At 42.3% G+C, this 21,439-nt stretch overlaps 1 protein-coding gene across 4 annotated transcripts in view; it reads left to right on the plus strand.

Annotated features, from left to right (window-relative positions):
- LOC110521046 (ankyrin repeat domain-containing protein 6) overlaps positions 1 to 21,439 on the plus strand; it is a 53,478-nt gene that overhangs the window by 22,176 nt on the left and 9,863 nt on the right. For 2 of the 4 annotated variants that reach the window (XM_036975667.1, XM_036975666.1), the window contains exons 2-4: positions 15,198 to 15,519; positions 19,460 to 19,558; positions 20,991 to 21,089. In XM_036975667.1, the coding sequence (XP_036831562.1) occupies positions 15,394 to 15,519; positions 19,460 to 19,558; positions 20,991 to 21,089 (324 nt within the window). In that variant the 5' untranslated portion in view covers positions 15,198 to 15,393. Of the gene's footprint in view, positions 1 to 6,365; positions 6,576 to 15,197; positions 15,520 to 19,459; positions 19,559 to 19,616; positions 20,302 to 20,990; positions 21,090 to 21,439 lie in introns of those variants that run through there. The other 2 variants (XM_036975668.1, XM_036975665.1) reach the window with 2 other exon arrangements.

The raw sequence follows: 21,439 nt of genomic DNA on the forward strand, positions 1-21,439 counted from the left end.
ATTTCAATTTAAATAAAAAATGATCAAAGAGAAGCAGTAAAATAACAATAGCGAGGCTATATACAGGGGTACCGGTACAGAGTCAATGTGGAGGCTATATACAGGGGGTACCGGTACAGAGTCAATGTGGAGGCTATATACAGGGGGTACCGGTACAGAGTCAATGTGGAGGCTATATACAGGGGGTACCGGTACAGAGTCAATGTGGAGGCTATATACAGGGGGTACCGGTACAGAGTCAATGTGGAGGCTATATACAGGGGGTACCGGTACAGAGTCAATGTGGAGGCTATATACAGGGGGTACCGGTACAGAGTCAATGTGGAGGCTATATACAGGGGGTACCGGTACAGAGTCAATGTGGAGGCTATATACAGGGGGTACCGGTACAGAGTCAATGTGCGGGGGCACAGGTTAGTCGAGGTAATTGACGTAATATGTACATGTAGGTAGAGTTAAAGGGACTATGCATAGATAATAAACCGAGAGTAGCAGCAGTGTAAAAGAGTGTGGGGGGGGGGGGGGGGGGGGGGGGGGGGGGGGGGGGGTCAATGCAAAGAGTGGGTACTCACATTGGGTACGGAGAGCATGATCACACTGTCTTCCGGAACAGCTGATGCACTCATGCATGCTTCAGTGTTGCTTGCCTCGAAGCGAGCGTAGAGGTAATTTAGCTCGTCTGGTAGGCTCATGTCACTGGGCAAGCGTCGGAGCCGGTGTAGTACAATTCAATCTTAGTCCTGTATTGATGCTTTGCCTGTTTGATGGTTCGTCAGAGGGCATAGCGGGATTTGTTATAAGCTTCCGGGTTAGAGTCCTGCTCCTTGAGCTTAGTGCGGATGTTGCCTGTAATCCATGACTTCTGGTTGGGGTACTGTGGGGATGACGTCATTGATGCACTTATTGATGAAGCCAGTTACTCATGTGGTGTGCTCCTCAATGCCATCGGAAGAATCTCGGAACATATTCCAGTCTGTGCTAGCAAAACAGTCCTGTAGCTTAGCATCTACGTTATCTAACCACTTATTTATTGACCGAGTCACTGGTGCTTCCTGCTTTAGTTTTTGCTTGTAAGCAGGAATCAGGAGGATAGACTTATGGTCAGATTTGCCAAATGGAGGTCAAGGGAGAGCTTTGTAGGAGTCTTTGTGTGTGGAGTAAAGGTGGTCTAGAGTTATTTTTCCTCTGGTTTTAAAGTACTTCGATTTTTTACAATACCGTCTATAACATTATTTTGATACAGTGCTAAACAAATTAAGTTCTACAAATTGGACTACTTTACTGTCAGCTTTGTCCTAGTTTGGTTGAGTATAAAACAATCTGAATAGAAAAAAGCCCATTAAAACCATTTAGAATTAATTTCTTGCAATCTTAGGGTCATGACGCAAAACGGCCAAAAATGAGAAGAATATAATTATATATTATGTTGGCCATATTGCCCGGCCCTTCTTTAGACCATGCCATATTGCAGTGTCGTGAATATAATTATAATCAGTTCAATAAGGATTCCCTTCAATATGTAATAACATTGTGTGTGTCCCACATGGCACCCTGTAGTATAGTCGTATAGTATAGCATAGTATAGTATAGTAGTATAGTATATCAGTATAGTATAGTGGTATAGTCCTATAGTATTGTAGTATAGTGGTGGTATACTATAGTAGTATAGTATAGTAGAATATTATAATATGGTAGTATAGGGTAGTAGTATAGTATAGGGTGCCATTTAGGAAGCATACATTTGGTGCAGACATGAACTCGGTCAATACCTTAATCAGATTTGACATTTGTTAATTTCAGTGGGTCAGAGACCATCAGAAAACCCCAAAGTATGGGCAGTTTCAGCCACCCCTCTGTTTGACAGGAGAATACGCTGTCTATGCCAAAGATAAAAAATGGCACAATGATGATGGACCAAGCATTAGCTGAATGAGTTATCATCAGCTGCAGTACGGCTTATGGCTCAAGGAGTAAACAGCGGCCTAAGGTATTGCAACGTGGTCAAGCTAGTTGAGGCGGGCAGCCTCCTATATAACCATTTAACTGTGATTAAATGTAATCGAAAATGTAATCTACTTCATCCCCAAAAGTAATTATTTATGATGATTTCCTATTCAACAAAACTGTATGAATAATGCTTAAAATTACATATGCTTTCTAAATATAGTATAATCAAATTATGAAACTACTAACTATAAGATTTCACCTTCCTTCACTGTAAAATACATATTTCTATGTTTAGTGTTTGAGACAATGTGCATCTTTTCTAAAAGTCTATCGTGATCACAACGTCTGCCCCCATTACTGTGAACGTCTCACAGAGCTCTAGCTTGACTTCTTGAACTTTATGTCTATGACAAACCAAAAGTGTTTTTTGTTTCAAATCTATTTGACATTAATGGCTATAAATCGATCTCTGAATGTGCTACCATGATGAAATCACTTTCTCCTGCTGCGCTACGATGTAAGGATTGTAGGTTTGTGACATAGCGTTCAGCCAAGAGTTGATGGACAGTCAGAAGAGCGAATAAAACGGTAGGAGAGACATCCCAGCTACAAGTGGTTTCACATCCTACATCACACAGGCTTAATTATACTACTGGGAACCAGGGCTATCGTTCAATGCTAGCCATTTTGATCTACGGTATCCACAGATTTATTTATAAGCGAAAATGTTTGATCGGAGCCGGTACCATAACCACGCAGGTCCCCTAAACAGGGAACTTTACATTTAAGAGGATTTATTAATATGCTTGAGTATATCACCTCAGAAACTATCCCAGACAAGTCCACCCATCTTCCCATTGGTATGGATGGAAACTGCCTGGGGACCTGACTTTCCCTCAGATTCACTAGATGCCAATCCAGGGATAGATCAAACTACATTGAGGGAGAAGAAGGTTAAAACTAGCAGTCTCGAAACATGCCTGTATAAAAAAATACTTTGTGTGCTAGGCCTCCTCCCTCTCAAAATTGGTATGAAAATCAAAGAGAGCTTGGCATTTCTTAGTTTTGAACCGAGTCCTGAGTTCCTGAAAGGTTTGCACAAAAGCCCCGTTGCCTAGCTGCCTGTGAGGATCCCTGTTCTGTCAGCCTTTGTGTGTGGCTATATGGCTGAATATGGCTCTTATGGAGATCCACAAGAATGCAGAGGGGGAGAGACTTTCTCCTTACTTCATCTTATTCATTTCTCAGCTGGCAGGAGGGAGTCATTTAAATGTTACCATAGTACATTTAGCAACCATTTTAACTCAAAGAAAATGTATTTCAGAAAAAAAAACTCTTCTTTGACTAGTTACAGTGCATTCCTGATGAATAGAATAGTAGTTTTTGCATTGTGCACAGGCGTTCTCTTCTAAATAGCCAACGAAAGGTGACTTTTTTTCCATGTCAAGTTTATGACATGTTAAAATAGCCCTTGTCAATCAGAAACATTTCAACGTGTCTTAATCTGTGTGTGAATTATCCATGCATGGCATTCTGCAGATTTGTACGGGTATAATCACTGCCTTGCTTTTCTTAACCCCCCCTTAGGACATTTCAGAGACTCACCATCTCTAGATAGAAAGCTCTGGAATGTCTTTGCCTGTAAGATCTACTAGACAGGGGAAATGGCTTCCTCCTTCAGATGCTTCAGTATGATGACATCATTGAGAGTTACATAGATGTTTGTGGAATGAGATATTGGTTGATATTGCAAGAAAATCTGCTCTTGGACTCCAGTAATTGTTTTCAATATTGGTTTCATAAAAAATAATGTTCCCCGTTTGATTCTAATGGATTTAAGATGTAATGCTTGTATGGAAGATATTCCCCAGGTCAGATTCAACTTTTTGTCATAGCATATTTACTATGCTTCTATTTTAAAGTGACAGAAGATTACAGCACAGCTTTAGTGCCTTCAGAAACTATTCACACCCCTTGACTTTTTCCACATTTTGTTGTGTTACAGCTTGAATTCAAAATGGATTCAATTGAGATGTTGTGTCACTGGCCGACACAGAATACCCCATAATGTCAAAGTGGAATTATGGTTTTAGATTTTTTATTAAAAATTGAAACGTTTTTGAATGACTACTTCATCTCTGTACCACATACAATTATCTGTAAGATCCCTCAGTCGAGCAGTGAATTTGAAACACAGATTCAACCACAAAGACCAGGGAGGTTTTCCAATGCCTCGCAAAGAAAGGGGACAGGGGAATACCTAGTCAGTTGCACAACTGAATGCATTCAACCTAAATGAGTCTTCCACATTTAACCCAACCCCTTGTTGTTGCCTTAATCGACATCCACGTCATCGGCACTCGGGGAGCAATTGTTGTGGTGGTTAACTGCCTTTCTCAAGGGCAGAACAGCCAATTTATTTTAACCAGCCTCCTTTCGGTTATTTTTAGGATAAAAATACACGGAATCGAGCTAAACACAGGCAAAATCCTGGAGGAAAACCTGGTTCAGTCTGCATTCCAACAGACACTGGGAGACAAATTACATTTTGAGCAGGCCAATAACCTAAAACACAGGGCCAAACGTACACTTGTGTGGCTTACCAATACCACATTGAATGTTCCTGAGTGGCCTAGTTACAGTTTTGACTTTAATCGACTTGAAAATCTATGGCAAGACTTGAAAATGGCTAACTAGCGATGATCAACAACCGACTTGACAGAGCCTGACGAATTTTAAGTGCAAGTATTGTACAATCCAGGTGTGCAAAGCTCTTAGACTTACCCAGAAAGAGTCACATCTGTAAATAGCTGCCAAAGGTGATTCTAACATGTTTTGACCAAGGCGTGTGAAAACTTATGTAAATGAAACATTTCTGTATTTCATGTTCAATACATTTGCAAAAAAAACGTGTGTCGATGGGGTGAGGAAAAAAATGGATTTGATCCGTTTTGAATTCAGGCTGTGACACAACCAAATGTGGAATAAGCCAAGGGGTAGGAATACTTTCTGAAGGCACAGTAAATGTGAAAATGATGCATCGTAGGTAATGAAGGGTTACAGAAGAGGCACAGTGTTTTCTAAACACCCCAGACGTTTTTGGGTCTGCTATGTTTGTTAGACGTGTTAGTGCTCATCCTGGTGTGATCACCTTGGCCTGACAATGGCCTAGTTCTAACTCTTTTTAAATGAGGTCCCCCCCGGTGTACAATAGAAAGGTCATGACTTCAGTAATCTGTTATTTTAACCTGGCGTCTGTGATACATCCTGGAAACTGTTTGCAAAATGTTAAACAGGAATAGCTTGCAATGCATTCACTGTGCAACAGGTCATTAAAAGAAGAGTAGAGTTTAATTTCTAAATATATATTTTCATATGTTTAGTAATGCAGAACGCTGTTAGTAGGATGTACAGTGTACGTCACACATGCAATACATGCGTGTGACAACTATTTGCAGAGGAATAATTTCAACAGAGCCACTAGAATAGTTGTCAAAGTGAATTAGACTCAGGGGAATCTGATGAGACATGCATGTTCCTCTCCAGATTGAAACTGAACAATGTTCCAGAAAAATTGTTCTGATTTTTCTTGGTGTCTCTCACTTCATCTGGGAAGATGGCCGTTTGAGCTAATAGTTAGCTCAGGTTCGTCTGATGTTTCGTAGTCGTATCCTTGGACCTGTAAGGTGCCCAGAATGATACAAGTTGAGACATTCCTGTCTAGTACCATCTTTCTCACTTAGATTTTTACCATTGAACTCCCCAGACAACAGTCCTTTATGGCAGGGCCATTTAAAGTGAACTGAGAGAGCCCCTTCCTTTTATAATGGTTGACAGAAGCCACAGATAACACTGAGGTGGGTGCCATTAGCTGTGTAATGATCCAGCCACCTTGAGGCTTTACAGCGTATAGATTCAATAGACTCCGGATTAGAGACACCCGACGGTTATCTTTGCTTTAATCGCAGCGCTGTATCATACACACCAACATTCATCTGGTTCATTGGGGCCAGGCCTAGAGGTGTGAGGGACTGTGAGAAGCTTGATTAAAGCCACAGTGAGAGAGGAGCAGGTGGGCCCCGCTGATCTGTAGCCCCGGGGCATGATCAGAGGGACTTGCCTGCTCTGAGCATGCCCAGTCCCTTCATGACAGAAGATCTGACAGAGAGACACTACTCTTAGTATATGGAGATTAGGAAGGTATGTAGCATATGTCCCTGATGAAACAGATGTTTTGAAGTGTTATCAACAGACTTATGGTCTATATGGCTACAGTATAGTCTGCTTGTTTGATTTATTTCGCTTTTCAAAGAGCTTTATCTAGACAATCTGTTGAAGTCGGTAGGGGGGGCTGAGGGAGACATAGACCAGCTTATCCAAACTATTATTAAGACATAGCATGACAGCCGACTTGTTTGGTTCTTTTTGGTTGGTTCGGTGTTGCCTGCGAAATAGGAATGTCTGAAACCTTAGACGAGGTGAGATGGACCAAGCAGTAGACTGAGAGTCCTCGGGGCTCTATAATTAGGATTATCTGCCAGACGCAGAAATGGGAGGTCCATCATCAGGAAAATAAACTGGGTAACTTGTGCAGGGACCTGTATTTTTCAGGATTACACAAAGACATGGTGAGCTTTTTCTTCATGTAACTCTACTTTGCCTCTATGGGAAGCGTAATGTTCTTTCGTGGTATAGATTTACAGCTGTCCCTGGAATGTGTCATTTAAGACTTACCAGCCCATTAACTTACTTCTTGAGTCGTTGAATTTCATTCACCTGCTGTAGACCGAGCCTATATGTTGCGTGGCAAAAGGGGGAACATAACATACTCAAATAATTGCCTCCACTTACAGCACAAATAGCATGAATTGGAAGCTCTGCAATCAAATAGTGAGTAATGTTAAGACATGTAAGGACCCACTGGGCACACCTCATCATTTCAACGTGGACATTTTGGTAGTATTTGGTTGAGACTTCGATCAACGAGATTTCAACCTTTATTTGTTGAATTCTCAATGTGTTATCACTGCGCTTTCAAACATTTAAAAATGCAATGTGCAAAAATCGCTCTTTCATTTCCTGGTTGCTAATTAAAATTCTAATAGTTTGCCTAATTTCCATTTATGTGACAAAACAAGCAAGTATAGTGTAGAGAATCTAAACCGTCGTGAAATATATTTTACGTAACCCCAAATATTCTATTTTCAGCTGTTTGAAGCTCGGTGTACAAACCCGCAAGTAAACCCAACGTAAAAACAAAAACTTAAGAACTATCGATTCTTAGACTTACTTTCAATGAGAATGACAGATCAATAACTCACGTTTCCATGTGAATTTGGTCGGGGGGTCACCCAAAAAGTTACATATTGCATCTTTAATGCGTTATCGCTGTGCTTTCATCTAACAGCACAAACAAATTACGTGGATTGTAGTCGAGATTACATTAAAAGTACATAGTGCAAGTGATCAATGCTGTTTCAGGTTCTGTGCAGATTATTACAGCAGTTGTGAAGCTCTCCACCGACCTGCGACCTTTGCATGCTTTCTTGAACATGCACGCTTTCTATGATTACATAAGAAGACATTTATAGTTACAGTAGGCTAACCTCAAAATGTGGCCATGGAGGTGTTACTCATTTTACGGTTGAATAAATACTGTTAAATGAGTTTATAAGATAGCCTTTAGGCTATTTACTGTATTATAAAAGTAATATTGAAATGTGTTTGGTTGACAACGCAACCAAGTATCAACATTTAAAGGATATCTAAGGCTTGGATAGTTTCATCTGAGCCACTGGCTTAATCCTATTCTTTAACTTTTATTTTTGGTTTAGTTGGAGGTGAGTCTAACGTATCAATTGTTAACTTGTGGCTATTTACTGTATTGCAAAAGTGATATTGAATTGTGTTTGGTTGTCAACGAATTCCAGTTTGGATACAAATTAATAATTCATATGCTGGATTCACATCTCCATCTCAACCAAGAATTAAAGTTAAAGAATAGGACTAAAGTTTGATTATATTATATTTAGTCCTATTCTTTAACTTTGATTCTTGGTTGAGATGGAGACATGAATCCAACATATCAATTATTTATTTGTAGACAAACTGGAATTAAAGCAGAAGATCCAATTTTTTATTTATTTTACCTTTATTTAACTAGGCAAGTCAGTTAAGAACAAATTCTTATTTTCAATGACGGCCTAGGAACAGTGGGTCAACTGCCTGTTCAGGGGTAGAACAACAGATTTGTACCTTGTCAGCTCGGGATTTGAACTTGCAACCTTTTGGTTACTAGCCCAATGCTCTAACCACTAGGCTACCTGCCGCCCCAAGCAGAAGATACATCTCCGTTGACAACCAAACACAATTCAATATCTAGGTACAATACAAATTCAAATATTTTATACAAGGTTTGTCTATGTTGAAAATTGGTTACAATGATGACATAATCCTGTGGTTGAAATTTCACCCTCAAAACAACAGTTTACATTGATTACTTTTTTCTAGAGGTCGACCGATTAGGAGTTTTCAACGCCGATACCAATTATTGGAGGACCAAAAAAAGCCGATACTGATTAATCGGCCTGATTTTTATATATATATTTGTAATAATGACAATAACAACAATACTGAATGAACACTTTTATTTGAACTTAATATAATACATAAATAAAATCAATTTAGTCTCAAATAAATAATGAAACACGTTCAATTTGGTATAAATAATGCAAAACACAGTGTTGGAGAAGAAAGTAAAAGTTCAATATGTGCCATGTAAAAAAGCTAACGTTTAAGTTCCTTGGTCAGAACATGAGAACATTGGAAAGCTGGTGGTTTCTTTTAACATGAGTCTTCAATATTCCCAGTTAAGAAGTTTTAGGTTGTAGTTATTATAGGAATTATAGGACTATTTCTCTATACCATTTGTGTTTCATATACCTTTGACTATTGGATGTTCTTATAGGCACTATAATATTGCCAGCCTAATCTCAGGAGTTGATAGCCTTGAAGTCATAAACAGTGCTGTGTACCAGGCGGCCCAAACTGCTGCATATACCCTGATTCTGCTTGCACTGAACACAAGAGAAGTGACACAATTTCCCTAGTTAATGTTGCCTGATAACATGAATTTCTTTTAACTAAATATGCAGGTTTAAAAATATATACTTGTGTATTGATTTTAAGAAAGGCATTGATGTTTATGGTTAGGTACATTGGTACATCGGTGTTAAATCATCACCCGTTTGGCAAAGTTGACGTAGGCTGTGATTCAATGGTAAATTAAATTAACAGGTACCGCATTGATTATATGCAACGCAGGACAAGCTAGTTAATAGTAATATCATATCACTAGTAATATCATCAACCATGTGTAGTTAACTAGTGATTGTGAAGATAGATTTTTTTTATAAGACAAGTTTAATGCTAGCTAGCAACTTACCTTGGCTCCTTGCAGCCACAAGGTCCTTTTGATGCTGCACTCGCATAACAGGTGGTCAGCCAGTCACGCAGTCTCCTTGTGGATTGCAATGTAATCGGCCATAATCTGCGTCCATAAATTACGATTACCGATTGTTATGAAAACTTGAAATAGGCCCTAATTAAATCGGCTTAACCACTGATCTATGAAATGAGTGGAGCTGAAATATGGGACTAGAAGCAAATAAAAGATAACTATTGTAAAATATACTGTGTCCATAAAATGTATATAGTATGTATAAACTGGAAGTAGAAGCCTAAGTGTTGTTGTCCATTAGTTTACTTCAATTAGGAGAGGGATGGTAGGGTTAGGGGAAAATAATAACGGAAAATATATTTTTAAAATGCTATAATTTATACACAGTGCCTTCGTAAATTATTCAGACCCCTTGACTTTTTCCACATTTTGTTACATTACAGCCTTATTCTAAAATTGATTTTTTAAAATAAATCTACACACAATACCCCATAATGACAAAGTGTTAACAGGTTTTTATACATTTTTGCTAATTGATTAAAAAAAAACTAAACAGAAATACCTTATTTACATACAGTTGAAGTCGGAAGTTTACATACACCTTAGCCAAATACATTTAAACTTTTCACAATTCCTGACAGTTAATTCCAGTTTAAATTCCCTGTCTTATGTCAGTTAGGATCACCACTTTATTTTAGGAATGTGAAATGTCAGAATAATAGTAAAGAGAATGATTTATTTCAGCATTTATTTCTTTCATCACATTCCCAGTGGGTCAGAAGTTTACATACACTCAATCAGTATTTGGTAGCATTGCCTTTAAATTGTTTAACTTGGGTCAAATGTTTTGGGTTGCCTTCCACAAGCTTCCCACAATAAGTTGGGTGAATGTTGGCCCATTCCTCCTGGCAGAGCTGGTGTAACTGAGTCTGGTTTCTAGTTCTCCTTGCTCATACATGCTTTTTCAGTTCTGCCCACACATTTTCTGTAGGATTGAGGTCAGGGCTTTGTGATGGCCACTCCAATACCTTGACTTTGTTGTCTTTAAGCCATTTTGCCACAACTTTGGAAGTATGGTTGGGGGCATTGTCCATTTGGAAGACCCATTTGCGACTTACGCTTTAACTTCCTGACTGATGTCTTGAGATGTTGCTTCAATATATCATAATAACATAATTTTCCTCCTCATGATGACATCTATTTGTGTGAAGTACACCAGTCCCTAATGCAGCAAAGAACCCCCACAACATGATGCTGCCACCCCCGTGCTTCACGGTTGGGATGGTGTTCTCCGGCTTGCAAGCATCCCTCTTTTTCCTCCAAACATAACAATGTTCATTCTGGCCAAACAGTTCTATTTTTGTTTCATCAGACCAGAGGACATTTCTCCAAAAAAGTAAGATCTTTGTCACCATGTTCAGTTGCAAACCGTAGTCTGGCTTTTTTATGGTGGTTTTGGAGCAGTGGCTTCTTCCTTGCTGAGCGGCCTTTCAGGTTATGTCGATATAGGACTCATTTTACTGTGGATATAGATACGTTTGCACCGGTTTCCTCCAGCATCTTCACAAGGTCCTTTGTTGTTGTTCTGGGATTGATTTGCACTTTTCGCACCAAAGTACGTTCATCTCTAAGAGACAGAACACGTCTCCTTCCTGAGAGGTATGACGGCTGTGTGGTCCCATGGTGTTTATAGTTGCGTACTATTGTTTGTACAGATGAACGTGGTACCTTCAGGCGTTTGGAAAATACTCCCAAGGATGAACCAGACTTGTGGAGAGCTACAATTTTTTTTGAGGTCTTGGCTAATTTCTTTTGATTTTCCCATGTCAAGCAAAGAGGCACTGAGTTTGAAGGTAGGCCTTTAAATACATCCACAGGCACACCTCTAATTGAATCAAATGATGTCAATTAGCCTATCAGAAGCTTCTAAAGCCATGACATCATTTACTGGAATTTTTCAAGCTGTTTAAAGGCACAGTCAACTTAGTGTATGTAAACTTCTGAACCACTGGAATTGTGATACAGTGATAAGTTAAATAATCTGTCTGTAAACAATTGTCGGAAGAATTACTTGTTTCCAGCACAAAGTAGATGTCCCAACCGACTTGACAAAACTATAGTTTGTGATCAAGAAATTTGTGGAGTGGTTGAAAAACCAGTTTTAATGACTCCAACCTGAGTGTATGTAATCTTCCGACTTCAACTGTAAGTACTCAGACCCTTTGCTATGAGACTCAAAATGTAACTAATGTGCATCCTGTTTCCATTGATCACCCTTGAGATGTTTCTGCAACTTGATTTGAGTCCACCTGTAGTAAATTCAATTGATTGGACATGATTTGAAAAGACACACACCTGTCTATATAAGGTCCCACAGTTGACAGTGCATGTCAGCTCAAAATCCAAGCCATGAGGTCAAAGGAATTGTCCGTAGATATCCGAGACAGGATTGTGTCGAGGCACATCTGGGGAAGGGTACCAAAACATTTCTGCAGCATTGTAGGTCCCCAAGAACACAGTGGCCTCCATCATTCTTAAATGGAAGAAGTTTTAAACCACCAAGACTCTTCCTAGAGCCGGCTGCCCGGCTAAACTGAGCAATCGGGAGAGAAGGGCCTTGGTCAGTTAGGTGACCAAGAACCCAATGATCATTCTGACAGAGCTCCAAAGTTCCTTTGTGGAGATGGGAGTACCTTCCAGGAGGACAATCATCTCTGCAGCAAATCACCAATCAGGCCTTAATGTTAGAGTTGTGAGACGGAAGCCACTCCTCAGTAGAAGGCACATGACAGCCCGCTTGGAGTTTGGCAAAAGGCACCTAAAGACTCTCGGACCATGAGAAACAAGATTCTCTGGTCTGATGCAACCAAGATCGAACTCTTTGGCCTGAATGCCAAGCGTCACGTTTGGAGGAAACCTGGCACCATCCCTACTGTGAGGCATGGTGGGGATATTTTTCAGCGGCAGGGACTGGGAGACTAGTCAGGATTGAGGGAAAGATGAACGGAGCAAAGTACAGAGAGATCCTTGATGAAAACTTGCTGCAAAGGACCTTAGACTGGGGCGAAGGTTCCCCTTCCAACAGGACAATGACCTTAAGCACACAGTCACGACAACGCAGGAGTGGCTTCGGGACAGGTCTCTGAATGTCCTTGAGTGGCCCAGCCAGAGCCCGGACTTGAACCAGATTGAACATCTCTGGAGACACTTGAAAATCGCTGTGCAGCAACGCTCCCCATCCAACCTGACAGAGCTTGAGAGTATCTGCAGAGAAGCATGGGAGAAACCCCAAAATACACAAGAAGACTCAAGGCTGTAATCGCTGCCAAAGGTGCTTCAACAAAGTGCTGAGTGAAGGGTCTAGTGAGTATTGTGTGTAGATTGATGAAGGGAAAAAAATGTTTAATACATTTTAGAATAAGGCTGTACCGTAACAAAATATGCAAGAAGTCAAAGGGTCTGAATACTTTCCGAATGCCCTGTATATATTTACAAAATAATTATGGGGGATTGGAAATGATACAGACAATTCCATTGATGGAAGCCACAATCTACGTGCAATATTAAAGCTGATTTACCCCCCTTAAAAAAATATTTTTAAAAATGATTTGATCTTAGTAAAAGATTGTCAAAAGAGAAAAACCAGCAATAGGTCTGCATTTAAATTATGCATTGATGTGCTATATTATGCACACATCTTTTTGCCTTGGTATAGCTTAATCTGGTGAACCGTTACAAACCCATATAATGTGGCTGAATGGAAGAAATCATTATTTTGTCATATCGCTTACTGTGGCTGTGTCCTTTGATCTCATCACCTTTCATAATGAAGGAACACAAACAGGCCATGCAAGCCGTCAGACCACCATTAGTCATTTCAACAAGCTAATTCACACATACTTCATCTTAAATAACCATGGAGAATGTTCTCGGCAGTTCATTTAGTTTCAACAAGTATGCCTGAATACAGCCTGGCAGATGATCAGCCTTATAATTGAGCTAATAAGCTACATTCAATGGACTATAGTGGTTTTTCACCAGATGCTGGTGTGTTTCATCAATTCGTTAGTTCCTCTGAGCCAGTTGAAAACATTGACAGATTTGACAGCTCGACACATTGATGGGTTGTAATGATGGTAGTAGGAACTCCAGGAAAGACAACCTTTTTTCCTGTGAGTCACTCTGCCTGCGGTCACACCAACGCTCGCTCAGCGAACCGCAAAAGTCTGCCTCCTGTATGTGGTTGGTTAAAGCTGTTTTTATTAGCTTTTTTATAGCATTATGTCTGATGACATGGCATAAAAGTGAAAACAAAACAGTGTTTGTGTAGAAAGTACTCTCTGTTGTTGGAAATGTCAACCTTAACCCCTATTCAACCTGTATGAACTCATTTGACAGACAGATCTACTGTGTACAGCTGCTGTCTCCCCCAACAGGAACTAGCCTGTTTTCCCAATTCCCACAGCTGACTATAGTGGGTTAGATCATCCCAGTGCCCAAGAAAAACCGGGTGACATGTCCGAAATGACTATCATCGGTTATCATGAAATTCTTCGAGAGGCTGGTCATGGCCCACATCAAGGCCAGCATGTCAGGTACCCTGGACATACTTCTATTTGCCTACCGCTCCAACAGATCCACGGAAGATCCCATTTCTATCGCTATTCACACGGCCGTAACACATCTGGACAAGAGGAACACCTATGTGACAATTCTGTTGACTGACTACAGTTCAGCAATCAACATTATTGTTTCCGCCAAGCTCAAAACCAAGCTTAGAGCCCTGGGTCTGGACACCACCCTCTGCAACTGGATCCTGGACTTCCTGATGGGCAGACCACAGGCTGTGAGGATTGGTAAGGTTCACCCATGACTGCTTGGGCTTTGCACGACACCAGCTCCATCATCAAGTTTGCTGACGACGACACAGTTGTAGGCCTTATAACCAACAATGACGTGTCAGGCTATAGGGAGGAGGTAAGCGAACTGGCATTGTGTTGCCAGGACAACCTCTCCCTCAACGTCAGCAAAACAAAGGAGTTTATTGTTGACTTCAGGAAGCAGAGGAGGGAACATGCCCTGATCCGCATCCATAGGACTGCAGTAGAGAGAGTCAGCAGTTTAAAGTTCCTCGGCGTCCACATCACAGAGGACTTGTCATGTACCAACAACACCACCACTCTTGTCAAGAGGACACGACAGTGCCTGTACTTCCTGAGGTGGCTGAAGAAATTCTACATGCCAGCCTGGGTCTTCTCCAAATAATACTGCTGCACCATCAAGAGCGTCCTGACCGGTTGCATCACGGCCTGGTAGGGGAATTGGTCCTTCCACGATGGCAAGGCCCTCCAGCGGGCCCTCCATATGGCCCAGTACATCACTGGGACTGTGTTCCCACCCATCCAGGACATCTACTCAAAACAGTATCTGAGGAAGACCTGCAGAATCATCAAAGACACCACACACCCCAGTCATAAGCTGTTCACTCCCTTACCGTCAGGTAGATGTATCGGGGCATGAAATCTGATACCAACAGGCTCAGAGACAGTTTTGATCTACAGGCCATCAGACTACTTATCTTTTTTAAAATTTCTTATTGTTGTTGCATTGTCAGTAAGGAAGTAAGCATTTCATTAGACAGTGTATTCCATGTGTGTCCCGTACATACGACTAATAAAACTTGAAACTAGATAGTTAGCAGCAATTAAAATCTCAATATATTCTCCCCCATTCCCTCCTGGCTTCCTGTTTGCCTGTTATCACCACACACGTGTTTCCTGTTCTCTTCCAGGCGCTGAGGATGACATGAGGGAGCCAACCTGGGAGTGTCCGGAGGTCCGAGCCCTCTCTCTTCTCCTTCTCTCCTCCTCTCTTTCTGCCCACTACCTGTGTGTGTGTGACGGTCATGACTTAGGGTTGGTGTGAGCCCACCCTCCCTTCCTTGGAGCACTGCGTCTTGGAGACAGTGCTTCACTCGCCCTGCTTACATGAGCCAGCAGGACGCGGCTGCGGTCCTCGCACTCTCCGAGCGCCTCCTGGTAGCCTCGCACAAGGGCCAGGCCGACAATGTGGTCCAGCTCATCAACAAAGGTGCAAAAGTAGCCGTCACCAAGGTGAGTGGATTAGAGGAGGTTGTCTTCTGGTGTTTTCATAAGACTTTTGTCTTTTCAATGTGTTTATTATGCCAAGTAGCGGCGGTCACACAGGCTGGGCCACCAGGCTTTTTTTTCTGTCAAACGTGTACTGTGTACCACAGGAGGTTGGTGGCACCTTTACTGGGGACGACAGGCTCGTGGTAATGGCTGGAGTGGAATAGGTGGAATGGTATCAAATACATCAAACACATGGTTTCTATGTGTTTGATGCCATTCCATTTGCGCCGATCCAGCCATTTGATGAGCCGTCCTCCTCTCAGCAGCCTCCACTGCTGTGTACTGTTTCTGTGTGTAGCCAATATGGGTGGGTTTGTGTGGGTACTGTGTCTCAACTGCAGCCTCATTGGGCCACAAGGGCAATGATCATGGGGCAGATTAGTGGGACTGGAGCAGTATATGAATTTATTATAATCCTCACTTTCATGGACTATCTATTAAACTACCCTGTTTCCTCACAGTAAGTTAGAGTAGCTGTATTTTACAGGAAGGAGGAGGAGTTGGAATTTGGAGTATTAGGAGAGGAAGGTTACAAATGAACATGGCCATGAGGGACTGTCTCTGATGCTGATTTTACCCATGTGTGTGTGTCACTTGTGCGAAGGAGCTTTTCCATCGCTCCATCTGGCTGTCCGCGACCACAGCTGTGGGAGCACAGATCTGGGTAAACATGCTGACACACGCAACACAGTGTAAACCTCTGTTTGAGGTCACACCACACAACGCTGGGAGAGAAGATTTCTTAAACATGCCATGTAGCCCCAAGCCTCTTCACTGAAAGGAGCAGAGGAGGAATACAGTATAAAGATGCCCGAGATTGACAAAATTCATATATATATATATATATATATATATATATATATATATAATATATATATATATATATATATATTATATATATATATATATATATCAGATTAACACCTGGGTGTTTGCTGTGAGAGTCACAGACAGACATGCTTGATTGAATTAATGTGCGGCAGTAGCAATCCTATCTGTCTGTGAAGTGAATAGCCTGTCTTTATGTCTCTGTCAGAGCAGCTCTGGTAATTAAGACAAACCTGAGGTGTGGAGATAGTATTTAGGTCAGGCCTTCCTCAGATCTCCAGTCTTTCTCTTGATAGACTGCAATGTGATACTGGCCGATAAGACAGGCAGGCAGAGGCCTTTTTTCCTGAGCCTCATAAATGTACTTCCTCAATAACACATCTCTGGGCAGAAGCTTTTTTTTTCTGCTCTCTGTGATGTTCACGTTAAATGCTGTGTGCCCCTTTAAGAGCGCACAAGAGTCATGGCTTAAGGAAGACTTTCAATCGTCTTTAATTTGTCAAGAATGCTGCATTTTTCATTGTTTCAGGAAATGAACTGCAATTCTTACACTTACAGCTGAATATGAGTGAAATATAAATACATGACTGACTGAATATATGAAAGTTGTCCGTTTTCTATCAGGTCTACCTGTCTCTGATAATGTTGCGTTCAGCTGAATTTTCACATTTTGGCTGGGTTCCCTAGTAACAAAAAAAAAACTAGAAACATGAGGATTATATTTCAGTTGGAAATTCCGGTGCTTCAGGGGAAGAGGAGGGGAGGTGAGGAGGGTATTGTATTGGGGAATGTGAGGTAAAGTGTCAAGTTTTGGATGGATGTTTTAGGTCTGTGGAAGAGAAACTCTTTTGAGAATGAGAAAGAGAGGAGTTAGAATAGAACCAGTCGTGAGTCTATCTAAGGTCGTACCAGGCCACAGAGCAGAGAGCAGGCCCTTTCCATTCACAGTCTCCTGGGATAATAGACTTCACCCTGGCTAGGCCCCGACTCTGTTTACCTGAGACGCTTCCATGGCAGACATCCAAGCCTGGCCCAGTGAAACTCAACCCCTGCCTGGCCATAGTGAATACCAACCAGGCAGTGCCGAGCCGCACCCATATATCAGGCCACACTCGCCTGCTAAAGTGATTGTGGTCTCTCCCGTCTCTACCCATTTAATGGAGGGCTGTGAGGATTAGGCGTTGATAAGGGGGTTGTGTTGATGTGGTTCTTTGTGATTGCACACCTGATCTCTAATTACATTGAATTAACGTGGATGATTCAATATGACTGCCAGTTACATGTTACAGGAGAGGGATTCTGCCGCAGGCAGACAGCCCGTTTGCATTTTATTCTCTCACTTCCAGATTGTCACTGTGCTTTAAATCAAAATCAAATCCAATGTTATTTGTCACATGCACTGAATACGTGTAGACCTTGCAGTGAAAAGCTTACTAACAAGCCCTTAACCAACAATGCTTTAAGAAGAACAAATAATTAAACAGCAGCAGTAAAATAACAATAGCGAGGCTATATACAGGCGGTGCCGGTACAGTCAATGTGCGCGGGCACCGGTTAGTCAAGGTAATTGAGGTAATATGTACAGAGATAATAAACAGAGAGTAGCAGCAGCTTAGAAGAGGGATTTGGGTAGCCTTTTGATTAGCTGTTCAGGGGTCTTATGGCTTGGGGGTAGAAGCTGTTTTGGACCTAGACTTGGCGCTCCGGTACTGCTTGCTATGCCGTAGCAGAGAGAACAGTCCACAACTAGGGTGGCTGGAGTCTTTGACCGTTTTTAGGGCCTTCCTTTCCTGTAGCCTATGTGGAGAGATAGGGTTCGGTGTTTTGAAATAATGCTTTAAGATTTACTGAGAGCACCTGTTCACATTAGCTTAACCCCAATTATGCCTCTTAAAGAGCGACTGCCTTCAAAAAAGCAAGAAAGCGTTTTGAAAACGGCCTACGTGGCTTCGATTAGAGTCAGAAACAATTATTCTAGTGTCAAAATTGACTACAGTGTAAATATGATAATTTGGGTCAGGAAGTCAGTCTCGTCTTAAAACGGAGTTTGGAACATCCGTGCGTCACAGCGGGGAAATGAAAGTTGGGTTTTCATTTGACGATGTCCATTTGCCCACTATGGGGTGAACCGCTGCGGTGATTGCTATACCTCCAATAGCATAGACAGTGAGACAGACCTGCCGAGCAGCTCCGACTTTGCTTACATAAGAGAACACGTCTCACATTTTTTTCTTTACTTGAGAACTTTGGTACTTGACACCGGAGGTGTAAAATTGCACAACTAAAAACATCCACGGCAAAAACGTCAAAATGTATTAAAGATTTCTTAGATTCATTCTGGGGATATGGAGGAAGTGAAATAGGCTTCTGTGTCTACAGTGTCTCATGGGAGACAAACATCCTTAACCAAACACAGAATCATTTAGGAAACACACCTTCCCAAGACGGAAATCTAGTTTTTCCTAAAGAGCAACAGTTTGGATTCCTTTCAGTTGTTAAAAGAAAAGGAACCTTCCCATGGCGAGTATCCAGCATGCCTTTAAATGTCTAACCTCATCTAATCCAATACAGCATATGTAAGGTCGGGATGTATCGCTGATTTAACCTGGCAAAACAATCCATTATTACCATAGAATGAGAAACCTCCCAAAACTATAAATACACATTTGCTCCATAGCAGGCTGCAGGTCCATAAGTCTGGGTCTAAGAGCCGGAGGATGTGGGAGGCCTATCCATAAGCAGCTATATAGGTTCCCTTCCATTCAAGCTCGTTTAAACCGTATGTGGATTAAATATTTGTTTGTTTACTGGCAACTCGTTATTCAAATGACCCGTTTGGCCATGACAGACAGATTGCATGCGGCTAAACGCTGTGCCATGATGACAGCACAACGTGTTACTGGGTATGGCTGAACTGTAGACGCATTGTCACATACAGTCGGGTTGGCTTCAGTTGGGGACACTGGTTGTGTGGCTGGCTTCACTTGGTTTCTCTCTCTTCAGTTATTGTGTCTGTCTTCATTTGCTGTGGCCCTCTCTTCTGTGTGTGAGAGTGTGTGTTCTGTGTCCACAGTACGGCAGAAGTCCCCTGCATCTGGCCTCCTATAAGGGCCACACCGAGGTTGTGCGCATTCTCCTGAAGGCTGACTGCGATCTGGACATCCAGGACGATGCAAGTACCCAGAGACTGTCTGTTTGTACACTGCCTTTCATTTGCACTGCCCTCTTTCCATGTTTCCAGCTAGCACCACAGTCATGATTGTGATGATGGATTTGTGTGTGGACCATCGCTTGGTTTTCGCTGGCGTTGCATTAGTGTCGCTCACCATCTTCCCAAATGAACATCACACCCATTTAACGCCATGTAATATTTGTACAATCACACAAACAAACACCAGAATATGTAACATAGACCTTTACGTGTGAACCAGGTCACTTTTTGAAGCGCACAAACGACATGACATCTGCATGGAGATTCTGAGTCTGGCTGCCTGGTGTGTGTTTTGATTGCAGTGTAGTTTCTCCTGCGTGCGGACGCCCTTTCCATTTCTCTAAGACTGTCACGCTAGTAGTATAATGACCTCCAGTGGCCTCGAGTGGGATTATCTGGATTGCCAGCTTGAGGCATGCAGCAGACCTCCACGGGTCTCGCCCCCTGGGTGCAGGTCAACCCTCCTCCCCCTCCGCAGTCCCACAGCCACAGATAATGGTCCAAAGCTCTGGCGCTCCAAAATTCTCTCCATCTGGTCAATGAGCTCCCGATCCCGAACGGGCCACAGCGCGTCCTCGGCCACCAACGGGGGGGAGTGGTCACAAGGAGGAGGGAGAGGAGGGGAGAGAGAGAGACGGCAGTGGAGGAAGGCTGCTGGACCTGGGCCTGGGAGAGAGACTGGAAGGTCAGGGAGAGTGAAGAAGGTTAGAGAAAAGCTTCTTTGAGCCCGTGGAAAATATTCGCTCTCCCAATCCTCTACTACTGCACGTCCTCTGGTTGTTGGGCACGCCTCTTGGTTATCTTCACTTGGAATGAACAAACCACAACCCCACCTCGCCCACTCACAGGAATCAGCGCTTCTTCTTGCTCTTCTTCTTTCCCACCCTTTCCCGTGACATGTCGAACCTGGTCTGCAAAACATCACTCTGTTGAGCTGCTGTTAGCAGGGGGTTCTCCATGTTTGTGGGAATTCCATTTATGGTAGAGCATAAATGAGCTGGTCTGAACTGAGTGCTTTTGCCTGCTGCTGCTGTGTTCACTGCTTTGTATGGAGGATGCCCACTATAGTAGACTGTGATAGTATGGAGGATCCCACTGTAGTAGACTGTGATAGTATGGAGGCCTAGCTGGTGTCAAACTGCAGTGTTGGATGATTGTTGTAACATCGTGGTCATTTCCTGTGTTAGTAAATAACCTGAAACATTGTACTTGAGAAACTCTACTAAAAAGTCCACCCATCATATTCAAGTCAGGATGCCAACTGCAATGGAATGGAAAGTTATTAACCAGTGGATGTGGTCATTTGTATTCATCATTGTTGTGAAAATCCCTAACTGATCATTGTGTGTGTGTGTGTGTGTGTGTGTGTGTGTGTGTGTGTGTGTGTGTGCAGGGTGAGCAGACAGCCTTACATCGGGCAGCCGTGGTAGGAAACAGTGATGTTATCTCTGCCCTCATCCAGGAAGGGTGTGCTCTGGACAGACAGGACAAGGTACATATCACACACAGCGCTCTCTCACACACACAGCGCTCTCTCACACACACACACACAGTGCTCTCTCACACACACACACAGCGCTCTCTCACTCACACACACACACAGCGCTCTCACACACACACAGCGCTCTCACACACACACACACACACGGCTAAAAGCACGGCCCAATGCACTCACAGGCACAGAGGGATTTTAAACCCCCAACAAACTGTCAGACAGCACTAAAACTATAGAGAACACACTGCGCCTGTAATCTGCTTAACCCCCATTCATTCCCAGCAAAGATATAGGAGTTGTCCCAAATGGCACCCAATTCCCTATATAGGGCACTAATTTTGACCAGA

The sequence above is a fragment of the Oncorhynchus mykiss genome, chromosome 4 (genome assembly GCF_013265735.2).
Source record: "Oncorhynchus mykiss isolate Arlee chromosome 4, USDA_OmykA_1.1, whole genome shotgun sequence".
Taxonomy (NCBI): Eukaryota; Metazoa; Chordata; class Actinopteri; order Salmoniformes; family Salmonidae; genus Oncorhynchus; species Oncorhynchus mykiss.